We start from the raw sequence: 16,423 nt of genomic DNA, 5'->3' as shown, positions 1-16,423 counted from the left end.
ACTGACAATTTAATTTGAACTGCCATGACCATGAGGTGATCATCGAGTTCGAATTAGAAGATGTTGCTGTGTTGTACCTTCGGTTGTCGTACTTCTCCCCCATTTGAAAAAAATCTTTGCCTTTCGAGTCCTGAAAACAGCCTCTTGCAGAAATGCAGGGAAAGGCTGCGTACAAAAGACCCAAAGTGGTCGGATCCTTCCCCGGACCCTGCGCAAGCGGGAGCTACATGCACCGGGCTGCCCTTTTTTTTTACTCCGATCAGTTTCGCCTTTAGCCACCTTTTTTTTCTTTTTTTATTTTAGAATCTCCCCTTTAGCTACCTGAGATGCAGGACTACATCCTTAAACAAGCAGACCATTTGAAATCTGTACTCCAGGACAGAGAAGGCTCGTTTATATAAGCCCAGTAGGCCCAGGTGCCCAGCCCAACAGCCCGTCGGTCTTGCTCCGGCTCCTATATATACACAGACCACCGGCCCACTTCCCCATCCGAGCGACGAGACGAGACCCGCCGCTTCCCTTCCTTCCTTCCAAAGTACGAGTAATCTCACCATCTCCCTTCTCCTCTACTAATCCGGCGCGAGCGAGCGAGCGGGCGATGGAGGAGAGGAGGGAGAGCACCAAGCGGATGCGCGCCGCCGCCGGCACGGTGAGAGCTCTACACTACTACCTACCGCCTTCCCCTCCCTCGTCGTCCGATTCGTGTTCCCGAGCGCGTCTGCGAATTAATTTGGAGCCGATCATCGCTGTGTTTGTGTGTGTGTGTGTCGCCGCGAACAGTTTTAGAGTTTGCGGGGTTTGAGATCGCGATCTGTGGTTCCTTGGTTTGCTATATGCTTTTGCGTTCTATCGCGTGGTTCAGTTCTGATCGTAAACTGTTCGTTGATTTGCCATATGCTTTTGCGTTGTATCGCGCGATTCAGTCCTGGTCATAAGCTGTTCCTTGGTTGCCTGGTGGGTGATGGTTTTGGGATTTGGGTTCGGGGGATCGTGACGGGAGAGCGTTTGAGTCGACTTGGGGTTCCCAGTTCGTGTCTAAAATTTGGGGCTGCCGTCGAGCTGATGAAACCGGTGCCTCGATTTGGGGCGAGTGATGGAGACCTGACATTTGCGAATTCCGCCCCCAAATTTTCTGTTCCCGGGATCAGAAACCGCTCGTGATTTCCGGGTTCGAATTCGAGTTTTACCGTGAACTCTGAAGTATTGAACTCACTGTGTCGGGTTCGCGTTTGTGCAGCAGAGGAACGAGGAGGACGCGGCGAGCCAGGTGAGCGCCGGAGTGGTAGCGGCGGCGCCGTCATCCATGATCGCAGCAGCAACAGAGACTGACGGCGAGGGTACGAGCATCGTGGCCGAACCGGAGGCGGTGGGGTCGGCGGAGACGGAGGAGCACATCCAGCGCATCCTCCTCGCCATCGACAGCTTCACCCGCAAGGTCCGTCGACCCTCTCGTACCTGCACTGATTCCACCTTAATCATCCTCTGACCGGAGAAGCACTAGAGGTGACATGAAGAGATGGCAATGTGGCAATGGCAGGTGTCGGAGATGCTGGAGTCCGGGCGCGCCATGTTCAAGGACCTCGCTGCCGACTTCGAGGACCGCCTCTGCACGTAAGAATCAACAAAAAAAGCAACCCTCTCCCTCCCTCTTAACAGCATGTTCATCGATCGGTTGCTCATAAATTCATAATCTGTCTGAATCGATTGCAGGATCCACAGGGAGAGGGTGGAGAGGTGGGAGGAGGAGATCCGGGAGCTGCGCGCCCGCGACGCCGCCAACGAGCAGACCCGCGCCGTCATCCACAACGCCCAGCTCCAGCTCTTCCACGTCCGCGACTAGCACTAGCTGCCGAGCTACTTCCCTTCCCTCTCTGTCTCTCATCTCACCGGCTTCGATCAGCTGCTCTGTTCCTCGACATCTTTCAGGCCAAAGACATCCGACGACCCACCCGTCTCCATGTAGCAGCAGCAACTCCCTGTTTCTGGTTCAGATGTAGCAGCAGCAGTATGTCATTCTGAACTTATCGGCACCGCGACTTGACAAATCCATGTTTGCCGCACTACCGAATCTGATCGCCAATGCCTGGAATTTCTGATTCTGCACATTAGACCGCCCAAACAAACGTCTGAAGAATTAGTCCGATGTTGTTTCTCTGCGATGCGCTGTTTGTGGATGCCGGGTTCTAGCTTGGGGCGACGTAGGCCGAGAAGCCAGTGGTCTGATATTTGTCATTAGTCCGATGTTGTTTTCTATAACCTGTCTAATGGGAGCATGTATTCAGTGAAACTGGCTGCTTTAGCAGCATTTGTTAGGTAACACGGCCAATGAAACGATTATCAGTAGCTTCTGAAGAAATCCTTAAGCTAAACGACTTGGCGTACATAAGACATTACTGACACTAAATATATATATATACTGCATACCCATCTCCATAAACAGCACAGGTCTGTTACTGTGACTGCGAGAGTAGAGTAACCAGTCGAGAGAGAAGCTACTTATCGTTTTACACCCTCATTCCTCCCATAATAACCTCAACCTAAACCATCATCTCTTCGTAGATCCAACACTGAGTCTACTCGCCCTTCAACTAATATCGCGCTAAGCCAAGGGGCCAGACCAAAAAGAGCAAATCGTACTGCTGCGGCTACAGGCAGAAGCAGCCGCCGCTGTACTTGACGCCCCCGGCGCTGGCGTCCTTCCCGCCGCCGCCCTTGATCTGCTCGCCCACCCTCCTCACCGTCACCGACGCCGGTGCGCACGGCGTCCACTCCGCCGCCATCCTCACCCTCTCCAGCCACCACCACCCTCCTTTTCCCCCGCGCTTCCTTGATCTCCCCGCCGCCGCCTTCATCTCCGCCTCAGCAGCAACCAGCCGCCGGTTCTCCATCCTCAACCTCTCGATCTCCCCGACGGCAGCCTTCCTCTCCGCCTCCCAGCACGCCATGGCCTCGAAGCACTCCCTGTTGCGCTGCTCCAGCGCGCGCACCTGCGCCCTTAACCCCTCCACGCCGCCGCAGCACGCGCGCTGCCGCCGGTTATGGTTGACGGCGGCCAGCAGCCGGGCCATCTCCCGGCGCGCGAAGGCGAGCCCGGCGGCGGCCTCGGCCTCGGCGGCGGCGGCGCGGGACCCCAGTCGCGCGTTCTCGCCCAGCAGCACCAGCCGCTCCGACTCCAGCACCTCCACCAAGCTCCCCTGGAGCTCGATCCTCCGCGCGGACTCCGCCTCCCGCCGTAAAGCCGCATCCGCCAGGATGTCCCCGGACACCCACGCCATGACCAGCTCCGCCACGACGACATCTCCTGACTCGTCGGCGTCGCTGTGGTGGGGTGGGGGCTGGAAGGAGAGCGAGCTGCCGGCGTCGGAGTCGGAGAAGAAGCGGTCGTCGACGTCGGAGGAGCAGTCGCAGTCGGAGGCGGAGAAGGAGGCGGCGGCGTGGGACTTGTTGGCGGCGAGGAGGGACTGGGAGTAGCGGTCGGCGAGGTAGAGGTAGCGGCGGTGGAGGTCGGTGAGGAGCGCGAGAAGCTGGGGCCGGCGGTGGTAGTAGTTCTCGGCGCGCTCCGCGAACGAGTGCTCCGCCGCCGCAGCCGACGCGTCGTCCGGGGCGCCGCTGCTCACCGCCAGAGCGCGCACACGCTGCTCGATGTCTGCAGCAGCGCAACCATGGAACAACAACTCTTGCTCGTCAGGAGATGGAGGGAGAAATTAAACAGCAGCGAGTAAAAAGTTGTAGCTATGTCAGTAACGAAATTACTAATAATCCACATTTTGAGTGATCAGGCTTTGCTAATCCTAATCCTAACGAATAGCGAAACAGACTAAAAAATCTGTAAAAATAACAAAGTGAAGAGAGGATTCGGTGATTCAAAGTTTCACGCGGACCGTGCGTGTGAGGTGAAAGCGTGTTCAGTGCAGTACTCCCTCCGTCCAACAGGACATATTACCGATTAAAGTCATAACCATAATCAAATATCCTTCGGTAGAAATATAACGATCAAAGTCATAACCATAATTAATAGAGTAATTTGTGATCAAAGTATTGGTCAAGGAAAGGAAAGGAAAGCTACTGATAGGATAAGACTGCTCGCTGTGAATTTGGATTTTTCACTGCTGCCGGCGGTGAGAATCAGGAAATTCAGAAACTCATGATGGGTTTGACATGGCATATGATTGCGGATTAACTTTGTCACGTCGTAGCAACCACAATGATATTTTGGTGAATGGAACGTTGCGCGTCGAGTTCAAATTTCGAAACTTGGGGTGGGGGGGTCGCAGTAAAATTGAGGAAGAATCCAATTCAAAGGCAGAGGAGAGGAAAGACAACTCCTATCCGAGTAGAGATTCCAAGACGAGGAGCTACAGAACAAAGATAAAAGGAACGGATGACGTGCGCCGGAGTCCCCTCTCTGTATCTCTACCTGCTGCAGGGGCGTACTTTGAGGAGTCATTTCTTTTTCGACAAAGTACGTTACGTCGCACGGGCACGGCAGGAAGCAACTCGGAGCAGTAAAAACGGGGCGCTACAGTCCCGTGTCTAGAGCTAGTAAGCCAGAGCCCAGACTGCCATCGCTACAGTGTAACAGCGAGCTGGAGTAGCTAGGTGAGAATCTTGGGAGCTCATAAATGCGTATCAGAGCACGCCCGTGATTGATCTCCACCCGTACCATACGACCAAAGCAAAGATACAGAGCAGAAAAGACGCATGACACGAATTGAACCCCGCGATCTACCGCGTGCAATGCAAATGCAGTCCCCTCCCACGGGGTACGGAATTTACGGACGACGCAGCACATTTTACAAGCCGTGAAACATAAATTTCGATCTCTAAAGTGGAGTCGATTGCTACAGCAGTACCTTTGATGGCCGCTTGGAGCCAAGGCGGGCACCGGCTCGCAGCCCCAGCGGCATCCTGCTGCTGCTGCTGCTGCTGCTTCTGAAGCGTCTCCATGCTTTGGCTCGTCTCGTGACCCCGGCCCGCCTTCGTTCCGTGCTTCTGCTCCCCGGGCTGTCTGTGTGATGGCTTCTGCTGGCTGGGCTGGAGAGCACCTGACACGAGTTAGGCAAAGCCAAAAGCCCCGTCACGTCAGAGTAGGAAGAAGAAAACAATAAAAATGAAAAATCAAGTGATACGGCGGAGAGCAGACGACGCATTGCGTGGCGTGCTCAATACAACGACGAGCACGGCTGTACTCCTATACTGGCAAGCTATAGGCAAAGACAAACAAGCAAAGCGCATACACAGTGTCAGCGGCCTAGCTCGTCTGGCAGGCTTCCCTCAGACTCTGTGGGGGTTTGCTGTCGCCGCCCGTTGAACTAAGCGGCGGACAACTGTGGCCGAGGTAGGCGAGGGATGACGGGGCAGGATTTTCACCTCTTGCCCCGCACGCATCACGAGGCGCGGATTGGGCGGGATGGGACGTCTCTCTCTCTACGGAGAACGGAATGGGCAGGGTGAAAATGGGAGGTGCCGCTACAGCTACTCCTGCTACTGTCAAAAATAAAGGCTCTAAAGCAAAATGCTGCTGCTGCCCGTAATAGCCTTTCAGTTCAAATGGTTAACCCGCCTGCCTCACTCTAGTGGCGTCCTCCTAGCAGCATCAGTTGAGCTCGGTCCTTCTACGGCTAGTATTACTACCAGTATTATTGGCTTAACCTAGTAGTATTTCGAATTTCTGGTTCACTTGACAAGTTCTCGCAGTACACCGTGCGTTGTGGTTGTGGCGACGCAAAGTGAGTGAATGTGATGGAACGGTTGGGGCCCGTGGGGAAAGAAGAAACAAGACTGTGTGTACTTCTCTTTTGCACGTAAAAGAGGGCTTGTGCTGCTCGAGTGCTGGGCAGTGGAGTTGCTCACTGGCTTCTAGTGCAATCTCCTCCTTTTCCCCAAGCCGAGGGGTTTAAAATTTTGGATCTCTTCTACTTACTGACTTGCTAGTACATGAGGCTGTGCCTCTCTCAAAAGAGAAATATAGCAAACTACTAGCGACGAATGGTGATAAACTGTGGAGAAGGACAGGAAATTAAGATGGCAGGCAGGGGTATTGTTCATGAGGCTCGTAGATGGTTTGAAAAAAGTACATATATGGCCGCTAACAGTTGTCTCACAATTAACCAAAAAAGAGGGCAATTCCTACCACGCCAAGTTCAAGATTCAGTTAGCTTCAGAAACGAACAGAAATTGCAGGCATCAAGAACTAACCAACCCCAGAGAGAGACACAGAGAGAGGCTTACAGATTGGTAGGGATGGATGCTGGAGCTGGCTATGGAGGAGGTGAGAGAGAGCTCGCCATTCTTTCTCGAGAAGCTTTGAGCAGCAGCTGTCGACTCTGGAGTGACGAAGCCTCCCGTGTTCCAACTAGTACTACTGCTGGACAGTGGACAGAGCGAACGAGACCCGAGCTTTGCATATATAGCAGCAGCAAGGAGGGCACGGACACAGCAGCGACTGAGCAGCAGCCAGCCTGCAGGGGGGTTCATCTGAGCCGTCCCAGTGATCGGACGGACGGTCCAGATGGGACCTTTCGGTGGTTGACTAGGGAGTAGAAAAACCCAACGAACCTACCAAAACCAGGACAGCATTATTAAGGGAGCCATTTATTCTGGAATCTGGATGTTACTACAATGAGAGAAATCCAAACTGGTTGTTGCAAATGGGAGCAACATTTGAACAGAATGGCGGGGTGCTAGAAATTGCGCTTGAAACCAGGATTCAAATTTCGAAATGTAGAGCTGGCTGGCCTAGGATTGGATCGAGCTTTGCTAGTTGGTATATTTACATGTTATACATGTCATTTCAAAACATGGTAACAACTAATGCTCGAGAAAACATTAGCTTGATCCTACATAACAAACATAAGTTGATGTTCCAACTAGGTGCCTCGACTTGGGGCTCTATAGCAAAATTCAATCAAAAATCATGGAAACATGATACAGCATTTTCTCGGTGGAAATTCTATGGCTTCTCTTGGCTCCCATTATCGAGAATCTTTAGGCTCGCTTTTCACATTATCGTCAACATCGTCTTCAGGTTCGCACTGCCCGGATTCAGGCCCGGAGACTTCGCCTGGGCTCTGCTTCTGGCCATCCTCTATCGCGACGTTATCGGAATCCATTGGCACAGCACCTTCTTCCTGGTCAGCCCCGCTGCCGCCACCGTCCGTCTCAGGTGTGGCCGCAACCTTCAGGCATTATTCCACGAAGGCATAAGATGTGTGTTAGGGGTTATGACCGCCATGAACACTGGACAGAATAGCTAGTCCAGATATGCTCCCAAAAAGGGCCCAAGTACCTGTTGCTCTTTGGGTTGAGCTGAAGCGCCTTTGGTATCTTCCCTTTTAGGTCGTTTAGCCTTTTCACCAGGCTTTGAATTATATTTGGCACGAACTTCCGGTGGTAACAGTTCTGTAGGTACAACCCCTTCGATCCCGTATTCACAAAACTGAAAAGTGGCAGTAGACAATTAGCTGATAACAAAACATGGCAACCTAGACATGGATTTTGTGCCCCAAGGCTCAAATGCTCCCAGGAGTTTTAAAATGGCAATTTCATATTTAACAATATAATCTAATTTTTATAAGAAAGCATGTGAACTAACAAATCCATTTGTGAGCTGTACAAGGAACACATAGGATGAGTGACAAATGTAGCAGTAAGGAGTGTACAAATATGAAATATTTTTCCATTCATCCTATATGCAATGAACATAGGAGCATGAGGATAGATTATAATAATGAAAAAAAATGCTGTGAGACTTTAGTAGAGCAATAGCATAATACATACTCGAGAAAATCCGTCCAAATCTTGTCGGGCTGAAAATCGTAAACCTTTCCAGCAATAAACCTGTCAAACAAATGCTGCTCTTGAGATCACGAAACATATTCAATAGAAAAACACAACTGTTTTCCATGCAAGGCCATATGCAAAACAAAAATATACTCTAATAAATCAGTGCCAATGAATGAGGGGCCTGCTTTCGTGAGCACTGAGCCACTGAGAACAGCTCACTAGCTCAGGGCCTTTGTTTCATTCTAATGTGATCAGACCCATTATGAACCCAGAATGATGTCAATAACTTTTTTTTCCTCGAACAGTTCATAACAGCATTGTGTCAGGTAGATAGCGGGCTGAGAAGACCTGAGTTTTAGTGATTCAAGATGCAGATGCCTGCTTCAACATTTTCTTTCAAAAATGAAACATGCAGGCACAAGCAACGCATCAAACCAGTTTAATCCCCACATAATTAGAAAATATAAAGGGAGAATTTATACGGCATCTATAGAAGTAATGATAACAACACCAGGAATTTTATCAATTCGTTTTAGCAGACCTTGTTTGGAAAAATGATATGCTTCAGCTCGATGGAGAGCTTGGTTCAATTTGGTAAGTCTTTTGCATCAACTCAAACTTTACATTTGGATGTCCTATGCAGTACATTTTAACTAATTGGGATCCAGTAGAGTCCTCATTCAAACAACTTTTAGTACAACAACCAATCCAGGAAATGATAGCGCTGGGATTGGAACTTACACGGTTATTTTTGTGGTGATACTCCTCCTCAATTCCAGCTGATGCGTCCATCTGCAAGTTTTTACTTAAGTTAGAGGACTATTTAGAGGACTATATAATAAGTTATTGTACTTCAAACTAAAGGATGGATGAAATGAAGGTGCAAAATAAACACGAAAGAAAAACTAAAGTGCTTACATCATCTGCAAGTGGTTTCCAATATTCTGTAACTGATGGAGTGCGAACTCGGTCAGGATCAGTCAAAGCATTCTGCAGTTACAATTTAAATGAGATGTGAGTTCCAAAATTTTGATCATTGTGTCTATGGCAAAAGACTGACAAAGGGCACGTAGAGGGAATTAGGTGAAAAGCAATATTAATACTGCGCGGGTCATTCAACTAATGGGGCGGTGACTTGGATGAAAATTGTATGAGGCCCATGTCCTACTCAGGTGTCCTCGGCACTAGCACTCGGACTCTTCTAACATTTTTACATAGAGGCAAACTTACAAAGAGACAGTCCACAATCATTGCGGGATTACACATCAGAACTTTTCCAATGCTCTAACAGTACTCTAAAGAGTCTAAAACCAAATAGTGCTGATAAAATTACATAACTAACCAGCAAACAGGATAATAACAAGAAGTTATAGCTAGAACATACAGGGTTTAGTTCTGCCCATTTCCACAGTTGGGCAAGTTCTTTGTTCCCCAATCTCCACCTTGGCTTACTACAACAAGAGAAATAAGAAAAAGAATTAGAAAGCAGTAGAGCACAACATAATGAGCTCTCAAATTACAAGAGTGAAAACAGCATAAAATTCTATCACCAACCTGACTAGTATTTAACATCACTCTAAATTATTCTTTAATTGCAAAAACTGATGTGGGATTGTAAACAATAGTACTCTGAAAACTGATGTTGCAACATTTGAGGGCTTGTAAACAATAGTAGTAGTAGTACAACGAAAAGTGATGTGGCAAATGGGAAAGGGAATTGCTTAAACAATCCCAGGCAAACCCTCTCCCAGTGGAAGAGCAGATAGCTACTATTTATACCGGAACGAGAGGATATCTTGATTCGTTAGAAATTGAACAGGTAAATAAATTTCTAGGTGAGTTACGTAAAAACCTAAAAGATACTAAACCTCAATTCAAAGAAATTATATCTTCTAGCAAGACATTCACTGAGCAAGCGGAAATCCTTTTGAAGGAAGCTATTCAGGAACAGCTCGAACGGTTTTCCCTTCAGGAACAACCATAAATTTAGCATGTCTACTCTTGTTAGTAGAAGAGGAATCATCAAAAAAAAAATTCTTAGTTTTTAATATAGTTATTTAAAGAATAGATAGAAATAAGATTGCGTCCAATAGTGTGTTAGGTCAGAGAATTTAAGCAACATTTTCTATTTAAATTTGTCTAGTGTTACCCTTTTCCTAGAAAAATCTAGAACACGGAATTACACCGAGATAATTGGTGTCAACCCATTACTAAATCCTCCACTCTAGAGAAATGTCATATTCAACGGCATTTTGTACAATATAATACCCAACACAACCCATCTCACTACATTAATCAAGATGAGAAAGTTCTGACAATTGATAATGGTGCTGATCAGAAACTGGTCAATTCCACGCTCCTTGCTAATCAAGAAACGGATTGTACAAAGTTCCAAATAAGTGAAATAGATTCCGAAACTCCAAAAAAAAAGAACTTATTTGCCATTGTGAAAATAATGATAGCAGATTAGATTGAAACAAGCTAGACATAAAACTACATATATTTGCTTCAAGATAATTCACAGGAAGGGGTTTGCGCTACATGCACCCAGTTACACCAGGCTCTGAATTAATTAACAACTGCTATATAATCATTATGAACAAAGTGTCTAACCTAGTACAAAACCAACCACTAATGATATGGCAATGGTTGCAGCTTGTTGGTTAACATTAAAATAATTTCAGCTTTCAAACAGTTATACACTTACACGTTCTGCTCAACTATTCAAACTCACAGCAAAAACAATTATAACAACAATCAAGTGATTTCAATGCCTGATGAAAGCAAGCAGCATACCGTTTTCTGACTCCACCTGGCTTCTTTTCGAAAGGTTGTTTCTCAAATGCTGGACATCCATCTCTCTTCCACCAAACCTTTTCAAATGCAGCCAGATGGATGAAAAACATTACTGGCGATTCCTATATTGAAGTACGAGTGTTTGGTTGGGAGCCAACACTAGCCATGCCAAATAATTGGCAACAATAATTTTTTGGCTCTTATTTGGTTTGTTGCAAAAATTTGGTTGCCAATGTAGAGTACTACTTCTCACTCACATATTCTTCCCAAATAGTTGGCAGAATGAGGGTTGGCAAATTATTGGCCAAAAAATTGGCAAGCCAATTCTTGCCCACATTTGGTAGGGCTAGATGTGGCACAAACCAAACACACCCTATATAACTTGTATACTGCAGAAAAATGCATACCCAGTTTTTCTCCCGCTCAAGAATATGCTCGATGCTTTGAAGAAATTCCTTCCCTTTTGGTGGAATCATCTCCAGAAGGTTCTTAACACGCTCTTCACAGGATTTGATTTCCTCTTTCTGATTAAGGGGGCAAGAGATGAGATGATCTTAATCACATAATTAGCATCAGTACTGAGTCATGGTTCAAAGAGTCTCCTGAAGAAACGGAAGGATAACTAAGCCAACCGCAATTCCTGATTTACTATACTACCACTATAGCCCAGTTTACAGGCAGTCGCAGTTGACCCAGTTCTAATGGTGACATGTAGTATAATCAGTGACTTCATGCTATAAGCACCACTGACAGTATGGAACACCTTACTTCAAACAAATAAACATTCAAACACTTCATGGCTTCATGCAATAAGCATTTATCTATGTTTGGAGGCCAAACTGCACATTGTGAAAAATACTTATATATCAATAGGTCAAAACAATTGGTTCTACCACCATAGGTATACTTATAGCCTATAGGAGCATTATCTGCAGTCCGTGTTCACGGAAATACCAGGTACAAGACAACCAAAAAGAAGGATTTCATGAGAATAAATGCCATTGTTGTCACAAGCTGTTGCAAATAACACGATATTGCAACAGTAATGTAGCGAGATATGAATATGCTAAAATGTTGACATATAATGTTCCAGACATAACTAATAAGAAATAACTGAATGTGGGAAATAAATAGCCAAGTTACTTATTGCTTACCATGCTCTCAGATGGACCCTCTTTGTCACTCTTTCCAGGCGCCTGACGAACAGAATAATTTTGTCAGCAGTCCTCACCTCACAGGTAGTATTTAGTAGGAGGCTAGTAAAAAATGACAGGAAATGGAGCTGAAATTGGGGGGGATATATTTGGTGTCTGTGATGATTGCAAGATTCTGCAACTATCTTCCAGTACTACCAAACAAAAAAAAATTAACCATGACATAACTCTTCATTAATTATAATGTCCCTTTCAATGATTGCTCAAAATCCATGACGGCATTCTACAGCCACAGGCAACAGCAGCAACCATAAGTGACAATAATGTTTGTCTATCAACTACTTCCTCCGATCCATAATAAGTGTCTCGGATTTAATACAACTTTGTACTAAGTTAGTACAAAATCTGAGACACTTATTATGGATCGGAGGGAGCATGTTATGGTTATTCTGAACTACATGTGGGAAAAAGATAACGATTCCATTGCCTCCAGAAGAGATACTGTCACTCAAAATAGAGAGAAGCTGGCCAGAGTGGAACACAGGCAGATGAGACTTCTACGGAAATGTCAGGGAGAAAACAAAGATTGAAACAACTTAATGTTAATGGGATAATGGCACATGTACCCACATGCGGTCACATAGCATAATCTGCCCGAAAAATTACACTTGGGATGACAAGACCAGGTATATGCATACATAAAATCAAAACTAGGATGGGTTGATCAGGAATTAAAGAAAAATGTACAGTGAGAAGTCCTATTTTTCTTGCCTTTGCAGTTATCCGGAGTACAGAAACATGTGCTTATCAAGCAAAGGATAGATACAAAACCCCTTAATGCTTCACAAAATCAAAGAAGAATGCCCAGTAGGCACAAACTGATGTTGCATTGCCAACTAGATTGTAAATTCCAATTTGCATACCTTGAGGTAGTCAAAAAATATAAGGCATTGAACAAGAATGTGGCGTCGAAAACTTGCATCCTTCAACTGCAAATAAAGAGTGTTACATGGGTATACAGCAACATTGAACTGTTACCTAAAAGCAAGTTCAGATGCTCGACAAAATTTACCTCCAAACCCATCAATTTACTGCTAGTAAGGTACTTAATATTGAAAGCAGCATCTTCCTCCTGCTCAAGATTGTTATGTTTTCCATCATCATCGCAGAGAGGCTGAGCTTCAAATGTGTTTAACACGACCTGAAATTCAGTTGCTAGTTGACATCAATCATAAGTTCAGAACTAATACGTTGAACTGGAAAAAAGACAAAGCTTCATGTCACTGGAAAAATGTAACAAGAGTGTACCGTTAAATTAGAAGCAAACTTTTGCCATTTTGTTGGGTTTGTAGTTGTCAAAGCTGGGTTCCTGAAATGCTCCTAGATTAAAAATAAGCCAAGGTTGAGCATCAAAAACATGTTAAGAAATTAACAAAGTGTGGCAGGTGATGATTCTGAATCCCAGAGGTCAAAAGTAAGCAATGTATCAACCTGTAGACTCCACAGGGTCTGGTAGAAGTTGAAATCAACAGAAATTCCTGAGACAGAAAGTTGCATTGGGGAACGATATCATTTACAAGACACTTGATAAAATTGCAAAGTACCATTAGCAATTAAAAATAATAAAACAGCATTACTTTTATCAGAATAGTCGTACTCACCACCGGTGGCATCTTTTTCATACTTAGTTTCGTTTGATGTGTTAAAAACTCCCTTAATGTTGAGAGCTGGCAAAATAGAAAAGGAAAAAGGGGAAATGAGCGGTGTACCCAGAAGACTTGCAAGACAGTTATAACTCCTTACCAACAAGGGACCAAAGTAGCTAGAATGGAGGAAGATGCAGTATGCAAACCTGAACGCTCCGATAACGGGAAGAAATGTGCCAGAAACATGATAATGCGTCCGCAGAACACCACATCGTTCGACTGAAATTTCATAACATAGAAAATATTCAATGCTAGTAGAGAAAACAAACTATGTACCAGGCAAAACTGAAAGAAATGAAAAGAGAGTCCTAGAGAAGCTCACTGAAGTTAAAGGTTCAAAACTATTTCACTGGTAAGGCCAATAGCTAATTTATTCACAATAAAGGTGTCATTAGCAGAGCTTTTGCTGTACACAGTTTTCAGTTTGGTAGTAGACAAAAACCATTCGGCAGGGAAATAAAGCAATCTTAATTTAATCTGTAGTATGAAAACCACAACAAATTAGCTTGAAGATTAGGAATAAACAAAATATCCAGATCAAACCTTTGAAAGTCTTCGTAGAAGTTGGTTGCAGGTCCTCAGCATAACCAACTTGCCACGCCCAAATAGCTCTTGCTAGAAATAACCCAAAAGATGATCCATTAGCAAAACTATGAACAGAAATCATGTGTCATACCAGCACTAGAAACCATTAAAAAATGAGTACAATTCACAATTACCTTCCCTAAGACATCCTGCTTGCTCTCGATATACCCAAAGACATCTTTGCAGTCCTTGATAGTAGACATGTCCGTCAGATCTTCTAACAGCTGGAATACCATACCACCCTCAACATGCCCTCTTTCACAGAGGTAGAGCATGATATCTAGCAGGACAAAAACTTTGATTTATCAGAATAAAAGTAAAAATACATGATCAATAAACGTGCTCAGAAACCGATGTTGGTAATAAAATGATTTGAACAGGACTGGTGTAGAATTGTGACTGACCAAGAAGGTGTGTTATCAGGCAATTACTTTCTCCGCTGTCCAATGAGTTTCCATATTGCATAATTCCTTTGCCCGACTGAACTGCAGAAGACTAGAGTATACAAAATCAGCAACTAATGTTGTTTTCTAGGATTGCATGATCAGCAAACGAGAAGTGCATCAATTCCCTCTCACATCCTATTAGGACAATTTGCAGTCAGTTATCAACCAGAAAATAGAAACATTTGGTGGACTGTATAGACTGGATGGGACTGTTTCATTCCATTAACAATCAGTTATCATGCAGTAACCCAGAAAAATGTAAATGCGAACATCATTATGCGAGAAACATTACTGTGGCAACATAATGTAATAAAGAAGCTTACCACAAGTTCCTGCAGTAATCTCCGAAGAGCATTCTCCAAGGACTGGTTCTCCTCTAGAACCAGCACGGTTTGTTTCTGCCAAATCAGATGAGTAACCCGGCTTACAATGCTACTTTGCATATATAACACACCACACCTCAATGAGGATTACCAAATACAGTAAAGCAAAACTAATTGCCAGTCTGCTACCACCTCATCATCTACCAGAAGGGCCATAAGCAAGTCTAATCTATACCTGAGGCTTAATTGCTTCCTGAACTGCTTGTAGGGCGAACACCTCCGGGGATTCAGTCCTGGACAGCGCGTTCCGGAACACTCCCTGCGACCAAGCAGACAATTCAAGCTTATGGCGGCGTATAGAAACGGAATCACTCAAATTCACAGCATGTGCAGCCACGCCGACCCATGGCGCACCGCAGCGACCAGGTGTACGAGAGAGGGAGAAGGTGGGGAGGGGAGAGAGCTCACAATGATGCGGTCGCGGTCGGCGTGGCTGGAGACGGCCGCGAGCGTGGACGGAGAGGAGGTGGGCGGGCGGTCCTTGGCGAGGAGGATACGGAGGCCGGGGTTGGACGCCGGCGGCGGCGAGGGCTCCGCCATGGCGAGGGACGGGACGGTGGCGGTAGGGTTTGGGAAGGGAGGATTCGAGTTTCTCTGCTTCGGATTTCGGAAGCAGATTCACATTTACCAGTTCACCACCCAATCATGGCTTTATTTTTTTATTTTATTTTTGAACGGTGAATCATGATTCTATTTAGCTTAAGCAAATTCACACTCTTAACTTCCTGGTTTTGTTATGCATACTGTTCACTTCTTGACTTTATTCATTTTAAGCTACAGAAATTGGTTTATCTTTTATAAAAATTTACGTATCCACATATTTTTTTAAAGTAAAATGCACCCGAGGTCCTATTCTTTCGCGAAGGTGTCAAGTAGGTTTTTAATCTTTGAAAATGCACGTTTAGATCCTCATTGTTTGTTAAGTGGTTCATCTTAGGTCCCTCACATGTATGCACAACTTCAGCCGCATGACGTGACTACCACCTAGGCTTTGGGCCCACACGTCAGGCGACGACGTGACGCTGCCACTTAGGATTAGTGACATCTGCATCTATTAAAAAAATGAAATCTTTTTACCACGCTTGCATAACTCATCCTTCTTTTTGTAACCACATTTTTCTTTTTAAGGAACATCTGCCACGCGGTTTTTTTTTATAAGATTGCAACACCGGGGGCTGTTTGTTTTTTTCTGCTCACTGCTGAGCACATGCACGTACAGTTGCTAGATTGATCTTTGCTGTCTAATTAGATTAGATTGTCAACTCGTTTTAGTTTCATTAGCTGTTTCCGTAGTTCGATAGCATTATAGTTTGCGAGTTTGTTAGCTTGCCTTGTCGTTGTTTGTAATTAATTTGTTTATCTGTTGGGTCAAATGTCATCTCTTATACACAAAGCAAGTTTAAAACAACTGGCAACTCTTTCGTACTAACAACAGATTTGGCCATCTGAAAACATAACCCATCACGATACAATGCACAGGTCGACAACAAATTACTACGTTCCATAATTCTTGTCGAAACATTACATGTATCTAGACGTTTTTTAGGAATATCCACTTTTCGGCAAAT

The 16,423-nt window shown here is 45.3% G+C and overlaps 3 protein-coding genes across 5 annotated transcripts; 1 reads left to right on the top strand and 2 right to left on the bottom strand.

The window, feature by feature from the left end:
- Window positions 1–502: 502 nt before the first annotated feature.
- LOC100829166 lies at window positions 503–2,505 on the top strand. 2 transcript variants are annotated; one of them, XM_014900257.2, is made up of 4 exons: window positions 503–649; window positions 1,241–1,435; window positions 1,538–1,611; window positions 1,711–2,505. In XM_014900257.2, the coding sequence occupies exons 1-4, from the start codon at window positions 599–601 to the stop codon at window positions 1,838–1,840; spliced, it is 450 nt and encodes a 149-aa protein (XP_014755743.1). In that variant the 5' UTR covers window positions 503–598; the 3' UTR covers window positions 1,841–2,505. The 2 variants fall into 2 exon arrangements, with proteins under 2 accessions (XP_014755743.1, XP_003562208.1); XM_003562160.4 differs by having other exon boundaries at window positions 1,238–1,435.
- Window positions 2,341–6,431, bottom strand: LOC100828867 (kinase-interacting family protein). 2 transcript variants are annotated; one of them, XM_003562159.4, is made up of 3 exons: window positions 6,232–6,431; window positions 4,854–5,034; window positions 2,341–3,646 (listed from the first exon to the last, which is right to left on the bottom strand). In XM_003562159.4, the coding sequence occupies exons 2-3, from the start codon at window positions 4,945–4,947 to the stop codon at window positions 2,646–2,648; spliced, it is 1,095 nt and encodes a 364-aa protein (XP_003562207.1). In that variant the 5' UTR covers window positions 4,948–5,034; window positions 6,232–6,431; the 3' UTR covers window positions 2,341–2,645. The 2 variants fall into 2 exon arrangements, with proteins under 2 accessions (XP_003562207.1, XP_014755738.1); XM_014900252.2 differs by having other exon boundaries at window positions 2,342–3,646; window positions 4,854–5,045; window positions 6,232–6,407.
- A 259-nt stretch (window positions 6,432–6,690) lies between these two features.
- Window positions 6,691–15,469, bottom strand: LOC100832078 (THO complex subunit 1). Its single transcript, XM_003558951.4, has 21 exons — window positions 15,264–15,469; window positions 15,031–15,114; window positions 14,796–14,870; window positions 14,431–14,521; window positions 14,161–14,306; window positions 13,985–14,056; window positions 13,588–13,660; window positions 13,397–13,462; window positions 13,227–13,273; window positions 13,044–13,115; window positions 12,808–12,936; window positions 12,659–12,724; window positions 11,736–11,777; window positions 10,989–11,105; window positions 10,582–10,658; window positions 9,170–9,236; window positions 8,704–8,775; window positions 8,527–8,577; window positions 7,780–7,839; window positions 7,289–7,438; window positions 6,691–7,178 (listed from the first exon to the last, which is right to left on the bottom strand). The coding sequence occupies exons 1-21, from the start codon at window positions 15,393–15,395 to the stop codon at window positions 6,975–6,977; spliced, it is 1,893 nt and encodes a 630-aa protein (XP_003558999.1). The 5' UTR covers window positions 15,396–15,469; the 3' UTR covers window positions 6,691–6,974.
- Window positions 15,470–16,423: the final 954 nt, after the last annotated feature.

The sequence above is a fragment of the Brachypodium distachyon genome, chromosome 1 (genome assembly GCF_000005505.3).
Source record: "Brachypodium distachyon strain Bd21 chromosome 1, Brachypodium_distachyon_v3.0, whole genome shotgun sequence".
NCBI classification, from domain to species: domain Eukaryota; kingdom Viridiplantae; phylum Streptophyta; class Magnoliopsida; order Poales; family Poaceae; genus Brachypodium; species Brachypodium distachyon.
The sequence above is the reverse complement of the archived record's forward strand: the minus strand, read 5'-3'. Positions and strand labels throughout refer to the sequence as shown.